General features: G+C 35.0%; 3 protein-coding genes across 3 annotated transcripts; all 3 read right to left on the bottom strand.

The window, feature by feature from the left end:
- Positions 1 to 312: 312 nt before the first annotated feature.
- On the bottom strand, positions 313 to 957 carry LOC120084503. The gene is made up of 2 exons (XM_039040299.1): positions 594 to 957; positions 313 to 542 (listed from the first exon to the last, which is right to left on the bottom strand). The coding sequence occupies exons 1-2, from the start codon at positions 955 to 957 to the stop codon at positions 313 to 315; spliced, it is 594 nt and encodes a 197-aa protein (XP_038896227.1).
- A 3416-nt stretch (positions 958 to 4373) lies between these two features.
- Positions 4374 to 10768, bottom strand: LOC120086051 (cytochrome P450 90D2-like). Its single transcript, XM_039042473.1, is given in 9 exon segments — positions 4374 to 5153; positions 5156 to 5253; positions 7321 to 7442; positions 7544 to 7729; positions 7838 to 7927; positions 8668 to 8913; positions 9011 to 9160; positions 9540 to 9864; positions 9986 to 10768. Coding segments are annotated over 9 exon segments (2037 nt in total). The 5' UTR covers positions 10198 to 10768; the 3' UTR covers positions 4374 to 4545.
- A 1030-nt stretch (positions 10769 to 11798) lies between these two features.
- On the bottom strand, positions 11799 to 16188 carry LOC120086050. Its single transcript, XM_039042471.1, has 3 exons — positions 15998 to 16188; positions 15618 to 15824; positions 11799 to 12351 (listed from the first exon to the last, which is right to left on the bottom strand). The coding sequence occupies exons 1-3, from the start codon at positions 16044 to 16046 to the stop codon at positions 12050 to 12052; spliced, it is 558 nt and encodes a 185-aa protein (XP_038898399.1). The 5' UTR covers positions 16047 to 16188; the 3' UTR covers positions 11799 to 12049.
- Positions 16189 to 17559: the final 1371 nt, after the last annotated feature.

Below are 17559 nucleotides of genomic sequence, written 5' to 3'. Positions count from 1 at the left end.
TATTTTTCTTTAGTATAATGAATTTATTTATGTAAAAATCGAATCGCGGGATGCAAGGCATTCATAACGCTTCCGCTGCGAGATTTGATTCCTTCAATGATCTCGTAAGCTCATACTTACCATAATTCATAAACGATTATAAAACAAGAATAAATAATAAGTCATATTGTAATTAGAACAAGTAGATCTCTTATGGCCAATGAATGGATATTACCTGGAATGCATGAGGAAACCCTGGTAGGTTGTACTTGACAATGTAGTTCTTATTGTTCTTAGACCTTTTCTGTGGTTATCTGCCTTGCCACTCAATCCTCATTGTAGTCCAAGTAACGTCCTCTCCCATAGCACGTTTTCCCAGGAATTAAAGTAATCTAAATCCTCCACATCAATTAATAAGATCTTGTCGACATTGGCCCTCATCTTCTCCCTCCCTATCATACCCAATTCAGTGCAACAGATCAATGTCATCTTCACAACATCCATGTCTTTCTCAAACTCCATCTCCTTGTACATTGTCTCTAAGGCACCAATGATAATGTCCCCTGCAAAATCATTCTTGAAGTACCTACTACGTAATGATCAAAGTGCTTCACCTCTCCTTACAAATATTGGATCAGATGACCGCCACAATCCCGTCACCAACGGGAAGTCTTCTTTGAAGAATGTTACAACTGTGCCATTTAAATCGAAGGTCATTATATTTTTTCTATCATCTACAACCTCGGTTAATAGAATGTAGTGGACCAATGGACTGTTGAAGATTATGTCCATGTTCACGAATCGCCCAAATACCATCTTCTCAAAGAGGGCAAGTTGAGTGAGAGTAAGCTTCTCTTTCACAATCTTGTTAATCGTCTTCTTTTTCACAATCTTGTTAGTCGTTCCAATGTGAGAGGGTAGACTGATCGTTTGGCTTGGGAAACGATCCTGGGGAGAAATCTTGAATTGTCTAGCCATACTACACAAAATAACAACAAAAAAAAAAAAAAAAAAAAAACAGAAAGTAACTAGTAAGCATTCTATCCAATACTCAATACTCAATGCACGATGCACGATATTTGATACACGATATACGATCACTCGATATCAGATACATAATACATGCTATATAGTGTCCCTTACTTGCTACATTACATGTGACTAGATGATCGATTATCGAACATTCGTTTTGATTTTCCACCTTCATGAATTATCCTACTCAAACCCTAAACTTTAGACGGTTCGAAATACCAGAAATATGAAAACGAAACGAAAACAATTCGAGCTCCAGCTAAACATGCAAGATATGAAAACCAAAATAAAAATTGTATTGGTCGAGTATCGAGGAACATGAAATGCATCTCAAGGAACATGATGCCAAAATATAACAAATAAAAAGATGAATGATGTCAAAATATAAACAAAGAGAATAATGTTACCTGATGCAGAGAGAATCATGAGAGTTTCGAATTAGAGGTGTAGTCGTCAAGGGATATAAAATCGGAAAACGAGAGAGAATAGTCTGAGAAATGAGTTGAAGTGGTAAAATAATGGACTTCAAACGAGTTAAGAATTCAAAATTTTCAAAATGATTGAGTAGACATTAATCAAGTATCGAGTATGACGTGTTTATGATCGAGTATACACGTGTCAATTGTAGTCGTATCGAGTGATTGTGCATCAAGGATCGTATGATGAGCAAACGAGGATCGAGTGACGAGTAATCGAGGATCGAGCTGGCAAGCACACGAGGTGCATCTTAGGGGCGAAGTGGTAAAATCACACATAGATGACGTCAACAGAAGGCCACTTTCCATTACTTTTTCTACAGGTGACCATTTTTTATTTGGACCTCTCAAATGAGGTCATCCGTACAAAAAAAACCCAAATTTATTTGATTATGGCTTTGGGTTTAATCACACTTTAGGTCCGTTTGGTAATCATTTTTTTAAATTAAGCCTATAGACACTACTTTTACCTCCAAATTTCTTCCTTTCTTATCTACTTTTCACCAATGGTTTAAAAAAACCAAATCAAATTTTGAGAACTAAAAAAAGTAACTTTCAAAAAGTTGTTTTTGTTGTTAGAATTTGGCTAAGAATTCAACAATTATACTTAAGAAAAATGCAAACTATTGTAAGAAATGTGGATGAAATAAACTTAATTTTAAAGAACAAAAGCAAAAAAAACCAAATACTTACCAAACGGGACCTTAATAATATGATTCTCGATTTTTCAATTTTAGTCTCTCAGTACATTTGTGTTATACCTAAGTTCGGATCAATGGCAAATTAGTATGATAGGAAAAATTGCACTAATACCCTACAAAAGAAAAGGAATTGGTGTCAAATTGCACACACTCTAACACTCGAGTGAGTATCAAATAGGTGATAGTTTAGATGGTAAGAAGTTTTTTTTTCTCGCGCCTTTAAAAATTGGTGAATAATTTAGATGGTAAAAAAGTTGTTATTTTTTCTCATGCCTTTAAATGTCAACTTCACATGTTATTTGTATTAAGGTTTAATGGTGTAAGAGAACGTGAAGCTCGATAGGAATCTCGTGAAGATTATTGGGATGCTTCAAGTAAGAGAGAAAGATTGTGTAATCCATATCTGGCTGACCCCACGGAGGTTGCCCATTCTTTCCCTTAGGAGTTAGCCTACTTGATTCATGGGCCTTCGCCTCTATAGCCTGGGGCTGATCTCCAAAGAGATCGCCCCATTCGAGCCAAGGGGCGACTCTCATCAAGTCAACCCTCTTAGATTTAGACTCGTTTTTTAATCAGATTGTAGCCTCTGAGCTTTGGGTAGCTCAATGGCCTCGAGGCACTTGCCTCTCTTTTGGGCTCCACGAGACATTTACTAGCAAGGTTCATTTAACCAAACCATTGAGACCAAAATAATATTTTGACCATTCTCTTAGGGGGTGTTCATGAATTGGATTGAAAGATTTTTAGACAAAACCCAATTGTTTGGATCGTAAATTTCTTCAACCCAAATAACCTTCATTAAAAAATGAATCCAACCCAACCATGAAATATTTGGATTGGATTGGTTCGGGTTAATCAGGTCATTTATTTAAAATTTTGTTCTAAAAAGAAGAAAAACATAAATATGTAAAAATCTAATTTAATTATTTTCATATATTAAATTAAGATTAACAACTCAATTTCAATTTATATAGTGAAAATTTTCTTTCTAAAGTGCAAAGAAGCTACTTTTAAGAGTTGTTGAAGAATAAATTATTCAAAAAATGTTGTAATTAAATAAAAATAAATCAATATATGTATAAATAATTGTGTTGGTTTAGGTTATATTAAGTGAACCCATGAAACAATCCAGTCCACAAAATTTGGTTAGGTTGGGTTGATCGATTTTTTTTGGATCATAAAATTTTTCGAACACCCCTAATTCTCTTTTATCATTACAATAAAGGTGCATTTTTTGTTAGGTACAAAAGTTTAATTCTTCATCAAATTAAAAAAAAAAAAAAAAACAAATTTTTTAAAATTACTTTTTTTAATTTTCAAATTTTGGTTTAGCTTTCGAAAACATTGATAAAGTACAGATAACAAATTAAAAAAATTTAAAGATCGAAGAAATGTTCATAGACTAAATCTTCAAAAACTAAAAACAAATTAGTTACCAAACGAGACTTAAATTATGAATACCATGAGTCAAAATAAATAAATTAGACTTTCTATGAAAAAAAATCTTATAAAGAATAAAATACAACCTTCTACTGTCTGCATTCCTGTAAAGTCCAAATGTAAAATATGTTGGCATAAACAGATTATCCACTTGTCCTCCATCTACAACATATTAGGCTACATATGCTCTTTTTTAATTCATTATGTGTGGTAAAATAATCAATTTTTTTGGTTTTATACTTCCAATGTTTTTTTTAATTACAACGAAAATGGAGATCAAACATTTAACCTCAATCTCAATATCAATTACTATTGAGCCAAACCTCGTCATTAGATCACATAAAGTCACATGATTGCTCAATCTGGGAAATGAAAGAATAATGAGATTATGAGTTAGGTTTACTTAGCCATAGACACGAATCACATTATACCAATATTGTTATGTTATGGAAAAATTAAAGAAAATACAAGACTTTATTATTATTATTTATTATTATTATTATTATTATTAATTTCAAAGTTCAATGATATTGAGAGTCCACAAAACTGAAAGAATTGTCTAATTTCAAAGTTCAATTCAACTGAAAAAGGAAAAAAGAAATGGTGAAGTTTGTAAGTCTATAGGTAATTATTGAAATTTCACCAAAATGATTTCATTGTTGTTTTGTTTCTAATTCATTCTGATTTAGAAAGAAAACAAAAACCCTAAATCGAGAACTTCGAGAGAGACTCGATTTCGTAATGGTTCTAGTGGAAATCAAATCCCTAAATTCTGTTCTTCAACTTCAAGACTAACGATTAGTCTGTTCGTTAATGGATTCCCTAACAGATGATTGATTGAACAAAATCAAAACAAGAAAAAAAATGATGAATAAAGACATCGTTAACTTCATTGGAAATGGAAATCAAATTGAACATTACGAAGAATAAAGAGAAACTGAGGTTCCAGGAGCATCCGAACCGAAAGTGTAGACTGTAGTAGCTCCTTCATCCAAGAACAGATCATCCGTCTTCCTCATAGCGGCGTGGATCAGCACCAGCACAGCAGCGATCAGAAGCGACAACAGGATATTGAGCGTCGCTTTTGTCAGAAACAAGAACACAAGTGTGAACACCGAGAGCAGAGCCATCACCAATCGATCGTTGATCAAACGGCCGAAGAGGATCAAAGGCTCATCGCGAAGGAAATACAGGAACAGCCAAACGGCAAGCATGGCGGTGAAGACGATGAGGGAGATCGGATGCCAGAGGAGGCTCAAGAAGAGAATTGAGAGGACGATAATGACATAGTTCATACGGAAGTAAACGATGTTGGTTTTGATTCGAGAGAAAGTTTCGTGGAAGTTGAAAGGGAGAGTGAAGGAGTGGAAATCGAACATCAGCCGCCATGGAACGCGAGTGGCGAGGCCGGCTTTGAGACGCTGTTTGCCGCGGGAGACGAAGTCGAGGTCGGAGGAGGTTCCAGGAGCGGCGGAGGTGGGGATCGTGCCGTAGGTGGTCATCGGAGCGGGGGAGAATCCCGGCAATTTGGGAAAGCCGACGGAGAGAGAGGAGGAAGGTTGTGGAAGTTGGAACTTGTGAGTCTGACCGACGGATGAAAGGCTTCGTCGGTGAGTAGTTGAAACCTAAGAATTTGGTTCGTCTGACTTTATTGAGTAGAATTGTAATTACAATCAAATGTTTGGGTACCGACGGCAATAAGAAAAGGCCTTTCTACACATCAACATCAACCCTAACACCTATATTTTTCGTTATTTATAAGAATGTTTAACTTCCTTCCAAAATTACACTAAAATACCTGCAAATTTTCATATTTTTCAATTTCTCTCCAAACCTTCACACACACACACACATATATATATATAATATGTTGTGTGATATATGCTTTTTTTCTCTGTCTTTTATAATTTTTTTTTTAGGAAATTTGATATATATTCTTTATTTGAACTAGTTCCCATAATTTAATTCTCTCATACCCATTTATACTAAAAAAATACTATTTATGAAAAACTATAGAGAATAAATTATAAACTATAAAGAATGTATATATACAAAAATTTAGTTTCAATTTAAACCTTTTAGTGGATAGTATACATTTTATCTCAATTGAATTCAAGCTATATGCTGAGTTAATTTGGAAATAAAACAAAGATTATTTACACAAGTTGAGGCCGAAGAATATGGGCCATCATTTTGTTAGGCCCATACATTTTCCTATCTTCAAACCCATGCGGCCCAATAGTTTAAGCATACTAGTATATTAGGGTTTTAAGGCCCAATTAGGAAGCAACTTTTGAAATAAAAGAAAATAAATTAAATGGTTTTTTTAAATGCTTTTCCATTTAAAATACGGGAAATCTTTTAAGGTACACATAAAATCTCTACTTCATGAAAACAATTTCAAAATCACCTATTTCTTTAGAAAATGAAAATAAATTAATCATTAAAAGGACTAATCATCCTCTTGAATCTTGTTAAAAGTGTAAAATTGATACCATAGAATATCAATGGCTTTTTAAATGACAATAAATAAATAATATATATATATCCTTCCCAATTTCTCTTCCCCCCCCCCAAAAAAATAAAAAAAATAAAAAACGTTGTTAATATTGCCATTTTAGTATTAAATAAGGATTTCTAAAAAAAAAACTCCTGCTAACTAAAATGTGCCAAAAAAATTTTTAGAAAAAAACAATATAATTGATAACTATGTTACATTATGTCAAAATGAACATAGCTCAATTGGCATAGTACTTTACTATGACTTTCAAAGTTAGAGGTTCGAATTTCCCCTTCATATATCAAAAAAGAAAAAATATATACTATACATTACTTATTAAGATCCATTACTATTTGAATTAGATAGATAAACTAATACACCATACACATACATACACATATATCATTTACAATTACAATAAGTGACAAACACGCATACGAACTACGAAGTATGTTGAGTAGGATTTTTTTGGATTTTATCGGTCTCAATAAGCACATGAGAGGATAAAAGTGTCATAATTGAACCGTCCTCTTTTTAGCCCCATTCCCTTTGTTAAATGTGAGCCTTTTTTCCCCTACTTGTTGCAAAGGTAAGTAAGTTTGCTTGTTGTATAATTGGTGAAGTTAAATTTGAAGTTGTGCTTTTCCTTTTTGGCAAAAAGGAAGCTTCTCTTGCCATTGTCATGGGTCCCTTCTTCTCTTCACCCAAACTGGCATCCTCTTCTTCATCCTCACTGTGGGGAAGTTTATGATTCTATCTTCCTCAGCTATCCATCTGTATAATATACCATATGAAGTTAGTTTTGGGATCATTTGCTCCAAATCCAACCACAAATATCCAGTTCGTTTTTTTTTATATATTTATTTTAACTAATAATATTGGTTTTCTTATAATTTTAAACCAAACTGAGCCTTCATTAAAAACAGAATTTTCGGTTCGGATCAATTCTGTTTTGTCGGTTTAGTTGGTTTTAATAAACACTCCTAGAATTAACGTTATACTCTAATTAAGAAAAAAACATAGGATATCAAGTTAGACGAAACTTAAGGCTTATTTGAAATGTCTTTTCAAGTGATAAAAACTTTTCTGTTAGTTGAAAACATTTTTAAGTTTCCAAACATGGAACTTGATTGAAGGATGAAAAAAGGGTGAAAAGTTTGAGATGGAGAAAGTGATATTGGAAGTGAGGTACCTGAAGTGAGTGACAAAGTGGTGAAGGAAAATGGAAGCTTCAAGCCTAGCTAAGTCAAGTCCAGGGCATAGTCTTTGTCCACCTCCAAAAGGAGTGAAGTTACAACTACTCAAGTCTCTGTCCTGTTCAACCACAAGACTATTAAGGAGAGATAAACATAAAAAGCAAAAGATAGAAAAAGAGAGAGAGAGAGGCACAATTTTTTTTTTCTTCTTCTTCTTACTTGCCACCTCCATGGATTGAACTTGTAAGGGCAGTCATAGTGATTGTCATCAAGATGAACAGATCTAAAGTATGTAAGAACTGACCAACCCTTAGGTATTAGGTATCCTTTTATCTTCATGTCTTTCATTGCCTTACGCATCACCCCAATTATAATGTTTCCCATCCTTAGTGTCTCAGTGATCACCTATTCAAATCAAACCATAAAGTTCAATATAATCATTCATGCTACTAACAACCATTATTATTCTTACTCTTTCATTCTTCTTTATCAAAAGCTTAATCAATGTATTACACTCTGCGTAAATGGCATCGATAAGTAATCGCTCCAATGCAACGTCTCACCGAGCTGCTCTTTCAGTCCTTTCATCTTCAAGTTTTCCTCCTGATCATATCAGTCCAAAGAGCCATATGGTTTAACAACTATTCAAACAACCCAAGGAACAATAGCATTTTGCACAACACTAAAGTGTTACTCATAGATACACAACAATCTATGCATTTAACTTGGGCTAAATTTCAAGAAATACCCTTGGACTTTTATTATCTCAAAAGTTGGAGAGTTACCTTGATCTTTTATAAATGTTTCAAAACTACCCTTGAAGTAGAAGATGAAATTCGAGATCTGTAAGGGATGAGGCAGTCTTTGGATCCTAATTTTTATTTTGAGTCATCACCACACTGTTCTAAATCCCTATTTTCGTTCAACATTCTAAAAAGATTTATACTCCAAATGTAATTTGAAATGTTTATAAAAGATCAACGGTAATATTGCAACTTTTAAAAGAATAAGAATATTTTTTTACAAAGGCAAAGTTTAGGAGTATCTTTAATAGTTTAACGTTTAACTTATAAGGAACATGCCTGATAGGGACATTGTTAAAGTGGCAAGGAAAATAAGGATATTTCCTTCTCCAAGTGATAAAAATTACAACTAGCTAAAATCTATGAGTATATTTGTGTTTCATTAAAGCAAAATTCGCTACCATGCTTGTTGACGTCTTGATTAAAGAAGTTTGAATTTAGCATAACTCGTCTGTTTAAACTTTTGAGTTAAGTGGTTTGACAGGGTATCAGAGTAGATGAAACTGAAAAGATTGAGAATTGGTAAGAAAAACAACATACCGTTAACTGTTGAAGTGCAGCGGGGCAATCAGAAAGGTATTTTACTGCAAGAGTCATTAAGATTGGCACTGAATCTTCCCCAGGAATCATCATGTCAATCATGTTCTCTGCTATTAGATCATCTGTTAGTTCTTCATTTTCATCTTTGAGCAAAACTTCCATGACATCTTTTGGGACAGGTGAAATTCCACAGCTTTTTCTCTCTTGTATTATCTTCTTTACTAGTTTAACCATATTCCTTTTGGCCTGAAATTCAGGAACAAATAAAGCTCCATCATTTTTTAGAATGCAGTAAGAAAGTAAGAGTGAAGGAGGACATTAAACCTTTTACAGTCCAACTTGCCTGCAAGGATTGGTAAAGCCTGCTTCCAGGTATGTTCACTGGCAAAGCCATAAGCCCAGCAATGAAGTCTTGAAACTGTTTCTTGAGAAATTCCATCCTTTGACCAGGATTTAAACTAATCAATATCTTTACTAATATTTGAAAGGAAATCTGGAGACAAAAGGGGTTCACTTAGTAACTTTTTTAACAGGAAAATAGATAGCTAGAAAATGATTATAAAGGTCAAATTCTTGGACAATATGATTTGAAACAGAATGATAACAAAAATTGTGGGGTTCTCTTACTTTTGACTGAAATCATCTTTAAACCCAAGTAGGAGCTAGAGAAATGGGTTATTTGGACATCAATGATTCACTCAAATCAGGTAAAGGAAGTCACTGTTTTTGTCTAGTATCAACGCAGCAATGATGGAACATTTTTATCTATTGTCTTTTTGTTGAGGGGGAGAAAAAAGAAAGAATTCACAGGTAAATTTCAAGCTTCAAAAGGGAGAGAGAGAGAGAGAGAGAGAGAGAGAGAGAGAGCTGACATTTTTGGTTTCATCTTGAAGGTAAATAAGATTGTTCTCAGTCCAATTTGCCATTGATAATTGGACATAACACTCCATATCCTTGGTTATTTGAGCTTTGAGATGTGAAGACTTGAAGAAAGCTCCCACAAGACCATGAATTCTCTTCTGCAAGCTCCCATTTATCAGCAAAATAGAAGACTTCCCCATCAATTCTGTCAAAGATTTCGGATAAGACGGTACAAAAGCCTTGGCATCACTCTGCAGAATGAACTTGCTGACTTCTGAATCAGTAGAAACAATGGTAGGACTTCCAAAAATATGTGACTTGAACACCTTCCCATACCTACAGAAAATGAAGCTTTGGTTCATAATAAAAACTAAGCAACCCCATTAAGAAACATTCACAAGTCACATCAGATCAGCATTTGAAGGCATTTGGATGTGGTTTTTTGTGGATAACTTACAGGCGACGACGTTTGTTCATGAAGGTTTCGGGACGGTCCGAATAAGCGCAGGAGATGAACTCAATAGTCTCACCAATGAAAGGCCAGCCAAGAGAGCCCAAAGGGAGTTGGTTGCAGAATTTTGATCTGAGAAGTCTAAAGCAGTTCCTATAGAGAATAATGGTGGTAAAAAAAATGGCTGTCACTACCAAAACATCCCATAAACTATCCATTTTGGACAAAGATTTCCTCTGCCTCCCTGTCTTTCTCTCTCTTTCTCTCTGTGCTTCTCTTAAATATGCTTAATCATCATCACCACAGCTCTGACCACAGCTCTGACTGCATCTTTTCCCATTTGAATGATTGAAGAATGAGTTTCCATGTGTATGTGCACGCGTGCAGCAGAGAAAGACAGAGAAAGATCATAATGTGAAAGAGAGCTAAAAATGAGTTTTTATATGAAAGAAAGAGAGAAAGAGAGCTTATACTTGATTGTGTGGGAGCTGGTCAGCTGATGTGAGTTTTCATATACACGAGAAATTGTTTGAATGATAAAGTAAAGAAATAACAAACAAATCAAAAGCCATGACATTCAATTCATCAGTCTAAATACAATGGCATTCTTTAATAAACATACCATGATTGTATTCTAAAGCAATCAATGACTATGACTACCATGATTCATAAAGAAATAAAAACTTCATTCATGTAGATTGAGATCAATGATTAAGAGTTTAAAGATGGGAAATAAATATGGTTGTGAAAAAGAGTCCCCACAGCTATATGATCACTCTTATGGCTTTGAAGCCTCCCCCACCAAATGAAAGATGTTAGCTGGGCAGCCCCATGCATTCATGTGAGAATCAATTAACTACAACCACACCACATTCTCTCATCATCATCTCCTACTCTCAACTTTTGTCCTCCTACACCTAAAAATCCTTTCTCCTTTTTAGTTTTCTGTCCCATTCCACAGTTCATTCTCATTTTACAAATGCAAAGTATTTTGATACCCTTTCCTTCCACTTGAAAACATTTTTTTTTTTTTTTTTTAATATATCTGTGAGTGTCTGGGTCAACTCTTGCATGCATCTCAACTAATCTCACAGGACAATCTGTCTGACTCTACAACAGTTGGGTATCGAGAAAAACAAATAGCTACAAAGATTGCCTTTCAAGTAAGCTCATGGTTGATTTTCAAATGGTTAGATACCGACAAAAATTTTAATACCCTTTTTCATTCACTTGAAAACCCATTTCTTTTTATGTTATTACCATTGTTGGGTGATGGGAAATGGTTGTTTCTTTCACAAAAGATTAGAAAAGGAGGGAAAAATATATTTTAAGCCCATCTCTTTTTGTTGCACACTTGCAATTCCAAGAATCTCTCGTTGGACCCTTTGTACAATTTCTAAGGGAGGACTCATTTTTTGATTGCGATTTTGCTTTAAATTGGTGACTTCTTATTTATTTAACAGCATCATTTCATCAATCCTATATGATTCTTTTTGAAGCATGGAGCCTACAGCAGGCACATTGGAAGGAGCTTATGACAGATTATCTAGAAAGACCAAAATATTCCAAAAAGAGCAGCAAAAACTTGACCCATTGGAAGTTGCATTTAGTTTGGTTTTTTTGGAGGTTTATGCATGCAGATTGAGAAATCTCACCATACGCATTGGATATGTCCACATCCATTTGGGAAATGGTGCATTATTTCATTCTGCCCACGTGAAACTCTTCAAGTTGCAGAAGTTGTTCCTTTGGATTTTCTCTCAAGTTGAGTTCTAATAAAATGGATGTTTCTCCTCAAACAAACCAGATAACCTAAAGATAAACAAACACCAAAAAAGGCTAGATATTCCTTTCCTCAACAGTGAAAGGTATGTTCTGTAGGCCTAACAAATTTCATCGCTGGTTTTCTGGACAAAATCATGTTCATCCCGTCGACTAGCATGTTGGGTGGGGGTGGGAGGATTTGAAATATACAAAACCGTTTTAGGACCATAGAAACCATCAACATTCAGATTCCATCAGCAATGTTAAAATAGTCAATATGTTTTTGCTTGCTACATTTGGAAAGTTTTAAATGTTAGGAATGGATTTTGCTCGGATGAACTGTTTGAGAATTGCCTTCTCCTCATCGATGCGTTTCTTCTCTTCACGATCCTTTGGCTTTATCTTGCGCTTCTCTTCCAAAATCCACTTGAAAAGTTCACGCTGCTGGTCTACCGGAATTGGTTCTCTTACCTTCACAGGCTCCACAATGGCTGGTCCGGTAAAAGATTCCTCGACAACAGGAGGAGCAATCTTGGTAGCTGAATCCGGGGCAGCATCTTCGTCTGCTACATGTTCATCTTGCTTCTTTGTCCTCATAAATAGATAAGCTACACAGTTAACAGACTCGTCTTAGTTTGTGCAAAAGCAAGTAAATATTCCTAAAAACAATGACAACTACTGAATCCAAACAATTGCAAGATGATAAATTTCCGTGACCTAACGCCCCAAACCACAAATAAGGTGAATCAAACCTATTAGAATGTTCCTGCTGTTCTATATTTCCTTGAAAAGGGCACTCAACCTACAGCTGGTGCCTAGTGGAGGAGAAAATGGTGGAGCTGGGCTCCTTTAGGTTAGGGCTTTCGTATTAACAAGTGTTTGTCATCCTCAAAGGGAAATGAGAAGAAAAACATCACTACCAAGAACTAATACGTGGATATCATAATCTCTAACTTAAGACACTAGATTATGTCCAAGGAGGACCATTAATCAATTCTCATGTTGTCTAATACCGTAATTGTATCAGCAAGAATAGAAACTATATGTAGTTCAAATACCCCAAACTTTTCAATATATGTGCACGTATGCATGTAAGGACAGGACAGTCTTCAAAGACAAGAAACTTAAGACAATAAAAGATATAATTATACAAAAATATAAGTCAGATCAGTTTTGGCACAAGGTCTTTTGCAGTATGTATATGGAAGAGTGAGGAACATTGGTTCACTTTTCATAGAAGTAGGGGAGATGGAGAAGTCAATGGAGGAATATTTTAGAAATGAAAAATATTTTCTTTTTTCCTTATATTTTTTTAATAGTAAACTGATTATTGTATAAGATCAAAAGGGCATATCAAAAGATGGCAGATGAGATATCTCCAAAAAAGCCAGGGGGTTACAAAAAAGGCTTCCCAATAGGCAATAAATTGCAAAAGATCATGGTTACAATAAAATTTGTAATGGATCCATCAAAAGGAAGAATAAAACTTAATGTCATCCCATAGGTTGTCCATGCTCAACTCCATCCCTTGGAAAGTCCTTTGGTTTCTTCAAGCCACAACCTCCAAAGGATTGCGTGCACTACACCGTTCCACAAAATAATTGTAACCTCTTACGCTAGGATAATAGTTGAATTACCATCTCCTCATGACAAAGAGGATAACGCCAACTAATGTCAAAGTCAAACAAATATACTGCTATGCCCAACATTCTCTTGCCATATTGCAAAAAAATGAAGAAGGCTGTATAAAGTAATTCAAAGATTGAAGTGGGTAATGGTAGATTGATTCAAATTGTTGGGAGGATGTTTGGGCAAGGTATGAACTTCCTGTCTGAGATGTACCAAAGTTTGTAAAAGATGGTGGTGTATAACTGAATTGCAAATACAATATTGGCTTCTTTTCGTAGGAGTTGGCATATCACAACAAGAAGTTTAAAGGATGAAGAAGGGAGCCTATTGTGCTATTAGATTTGTTGATGAAAGAGCTGGAGGAGGGAACATAAAAAACTTCGGGTACTAGAGCCTTTTAGGCAGTTTACTGTCAGACCTTTGGTAAGAAAAACATCTAATTATGAAGAGGTTGGAGGAAACTTTTTGTTATACTGTTTGAAAGGGTCCCATCTATGCCTTCTATTTTGGCTCCACTTGGTTTGGATTGTTTTTCTTGTATTGCCCTGGAGTCTATCCTTCCATTTTCTTAATAAAGATCTGGTTTTTGTTTTTGTTTTTGTTTTTGTTTTTTTTTTTAGAAGAATGTGGTTTTCATTATTCATCAATAATTTAAGGTTAAATTACAAGTTTTTATCCTTAAGTTTCATAATTTGCATCTATTAGCTCCCTGAATTTTAAAAACGTCTTAATAGGCCTTTAAAGCTTCAATTTCGAGTCAAACGAATTCCTGAATTTAAAACAGAGTCTAATAGATCTCTAAACTTCCATTTTTAGTCTAATACCGGGTTATAAATTGAGTGGAGAGGGATGAAAACAAGTCATAGTTGCCCACCAGAGGTGTTTGCTATAAAGATGATTAACACCAAGGATGGAGCTGTTGTCTCTTAGAATCTTTAGGCAAAATGCTAGATTGAAAACTATAAGGATTGTTCTACAAGGGTTTTCAAAAGGTCAAAGGAGGCGACTTCCCTTCCTGGTCAAAGAAAAGATAGCGTCATTGACAACATAAGTCAATGAGATCAAATCATCCCTCCCCATCAATTTTTTATTTTATTTTATTTTATTTTTAAATAAAAACAACACTTTTCATTGATGAAATGAAAAGAGACTAATGCTTGAATTACAAAGAAACAATCAAACTAACAAGAACTAGAACTAAGGATCAGCAAGTACACCCGGCTATCTCAATTAGGTTGATTACACACCTATAGCACCCTCATCACATCCCAAAACAAAATATGACAATACCAATAGAAAACTAAATGTCATAAAGACATGATTACATAGATTGAATGAAAGCATTCCAATTAAAACAAATATCTTGAACAATAATCAGAGAATTTCCTGGAAGGGGAGCACCAAGAAGAAGCTTTGACTCAAGCAATCTCAAAACGATCAAACCTAGATAAAAACCCTACATTTGGTCATCGTTTTCCCTTCTGTCCAAAAGCTAGATAAAGACATTGACAATGAATGTAAAGATAAAAGGGCAAAAGTCTCCCAGTCTTATCATAGTGTAGGTTTAATTTAGCCAAACGCTTTGCCCTACTGGAAGATGTAAAGATTGCTGGATTGAAGACAACTCCGGTACCACCAACATCTCTACCACTCACCAATATATGTCAGGTTCGACCAAAAAACCAACTCTAATTAACTCACTTGTGGTTCCATGACACGTTTTAGATTAACTAATACACCTGAAAAGTACTATTGTGCTAGTTTGTCATAGCAGACCATCCTCGATCGAAGAGAGTATTCAACAAAATCATCAGAAAATTTATTGCACACAACTGGTTTTAGTTTCTGATCGATCTCAAATTTCAGTTATTTCATGCTTATATATACACTTGAATCACACAGGAAACTGATCATTCCCAACTCTATGCCAACGTTAGTGGCAAAACAACGAAGCATACAGAATTCCTCCGAGCAAAGATATCTGCATAGCTAGGGTGAAAGACCCAAATGTCCGAGTACCAGAAAGAAGAGAACGGGATTTGAGAATCTAAAGAAACTGGTCCGCTCCACCATAAATTTCAGTAGAGAGTACCAATCCCAAATACAAAGATTCCATGAACAACCGAGTAAACAAAATAAAATTTAAAAAACCCGATTGCCCGTTGTGGCATTTAACGCTCTGGATCAAACACATTAACACAACAACCAGAAACTAAACACACATCATGGGAGAGGGAAAATTTACCTCCAACAGCAAGGTTGACAGTCAAAAGCATGGGCCATAAGAACTTATATCGCCTTGCAAATGATTCCTTCGGAGGCTGCGGCGGTGAAGGATAAGAAGACGCGGATGCGGATGCGGATGCGGATGCCATATTCGACGATGCTGGTGGCGCCGGTGAAGAAGAAGCGTCTCTGACTTTATGCTGTTCTTGAAATTGTTTGACCTGGGCTGTTTGCAGACGGAAAAAAGGCAAAAAGCCGATTGATCATCCATTATATAAAAGAACCCCAATAATTGAAATGAATTATTGAATCGGATCGCTTCTTGGAGCAACCATTTTGGGCCTAAACTTGGAAGACATGAAGAATTGGGGAAATGGGTTATGAGTTTTGGAATGATACCTTTCTTGGGTTTGTTGGCGTAGAGCTTGGGAGGTTCTTCTTCGCTCATTTCCGACGAGTCTGAGATTCCTTTTTTCTTAGTAGTTTGTATTTGGTGGCTGACTTTCGTTGTTCGTTAGTTGGCAAGCAGTCGCCCTCCGGCAGGTCCTACCGTCCATCTTAGGCTGTGATTTGTGATGTTTTTTTTTCTTTTTTCCCTTCTTTCTTTCTTTCTTTTTTTTTTTATGGAACTTTTTTTGTGCGGATAGCCCTTCTAACAAGGCCCAATTAAGTTGAAGGGCATTAACGAAATTTTCTATAATTTAGGGACATTCTTGAAACAAATTACTAATAATTTAAAGACTAAATTATAAAAAATATCATTTAACTTTGTATTTTATGTAAAAAATGAAAAAATCCCTAAATTTTAAAAAGTCTAAAAAATACACTTAAATTTTCAAATGGAAATCCTTACCATTAGTTCTAAATGAAAACATTAGTGGTAAGATTATTTTTTAATTCTTTTTTTAAGTCTAAGGGTATTTTTGATACAAATCTGGTAACTTACTCTAACAGTCACCATTTTTTGGTCCAGAACTGTTAACCTTTAACAATTTCGCGTAAGTGTAACCTTCATTTTAGGCCCTAGAGTCCAGCCCTAATGCGCCCATCTTAGGGAAAAAGTAGATTAGGACAAGAGACTAAAGCGACCTTATCCTATACAGGAGATCAGATAAAGAGTCGTGCAAATTATCATCCTTTAGGGGGACACTCCATGGGTGCCTCGAGGCGATGCACAAAACATTATCCAACCTAATGAGAGAGACTGTGGGATATGTTGTCACATGTCCCACTCCCACTTACTATGAACATTCTCTCCATTCACCTTGGTATTAACCTACCCAAACACCATCCTTTAGGGAGACACTCCCAGAGTACCTCGAGACCGAGGATAGATCTCACGGTGTGAACATTAAGGACAAACGTGAAGAGGTTTAAGTGAAGTATCATATACTCCAAATACCTCCCAATGTATGTTCTACCTAAGGGTTCATTAACTTAGACAATCTGGCTATTGATTTTATCTAAGTGTGAGTTTAATTTTCTAAAAAAAAAAAAACTCTTGTCTTTGATAATTAAACAAGTTTGAATCAAGTCCCATTAAACTCTTTAACGGACTATCATCAAATTTGCATGCATGCATCAAATCTATCTAATTCACTTTTCTAGGTAGGTTCCCAAGTAGGGATGTTCTGTTTCCGTCATCTTAAGTACCCCAGCCTAGACAGAACTCGCCTTAAGGTCCTTATATATAGATTTGGTACATATTTAATCTTTTATTAGTCAATTTAATCCTATTAAACTGATTAAAAGATTAAATCTTAGGTTTCTAATCTCATTAGAACCGTGATCTTAGGTCTATCTCCATCAAATTTTAAAACTCTTTTAAAACATGATTCAAGCCTAAGTTTGCATGCATGTCTTTCTTATTGATTTTAGTTCTAATTTCCAATATAACTATTATAAAAGGAAACAACCAAAACCATTCACATTATTAAGCTAGACTAGGTATTTACAACTCT

This window comes from Benincasa hispida, chromosome 9, assembly GCF_009727055.1.
Source record: "Benincasa hispida cultivar B227 chromosome 9, ASM972705v1, whole genome shotgun sequence".
Classification (NCBI taxonomy): domain Eukaryota; kingdom Viridiplantae; phylum Streptophyta; class Magnoliopsida; order Cucurbitales; family Cucurbitaceae; genus Benincasa; species Benincasa hispida.
Note: the sequence above shows the minus strand (reverse complement) of the source record. Positions and strands in the feature narration are given on the sequence as shown.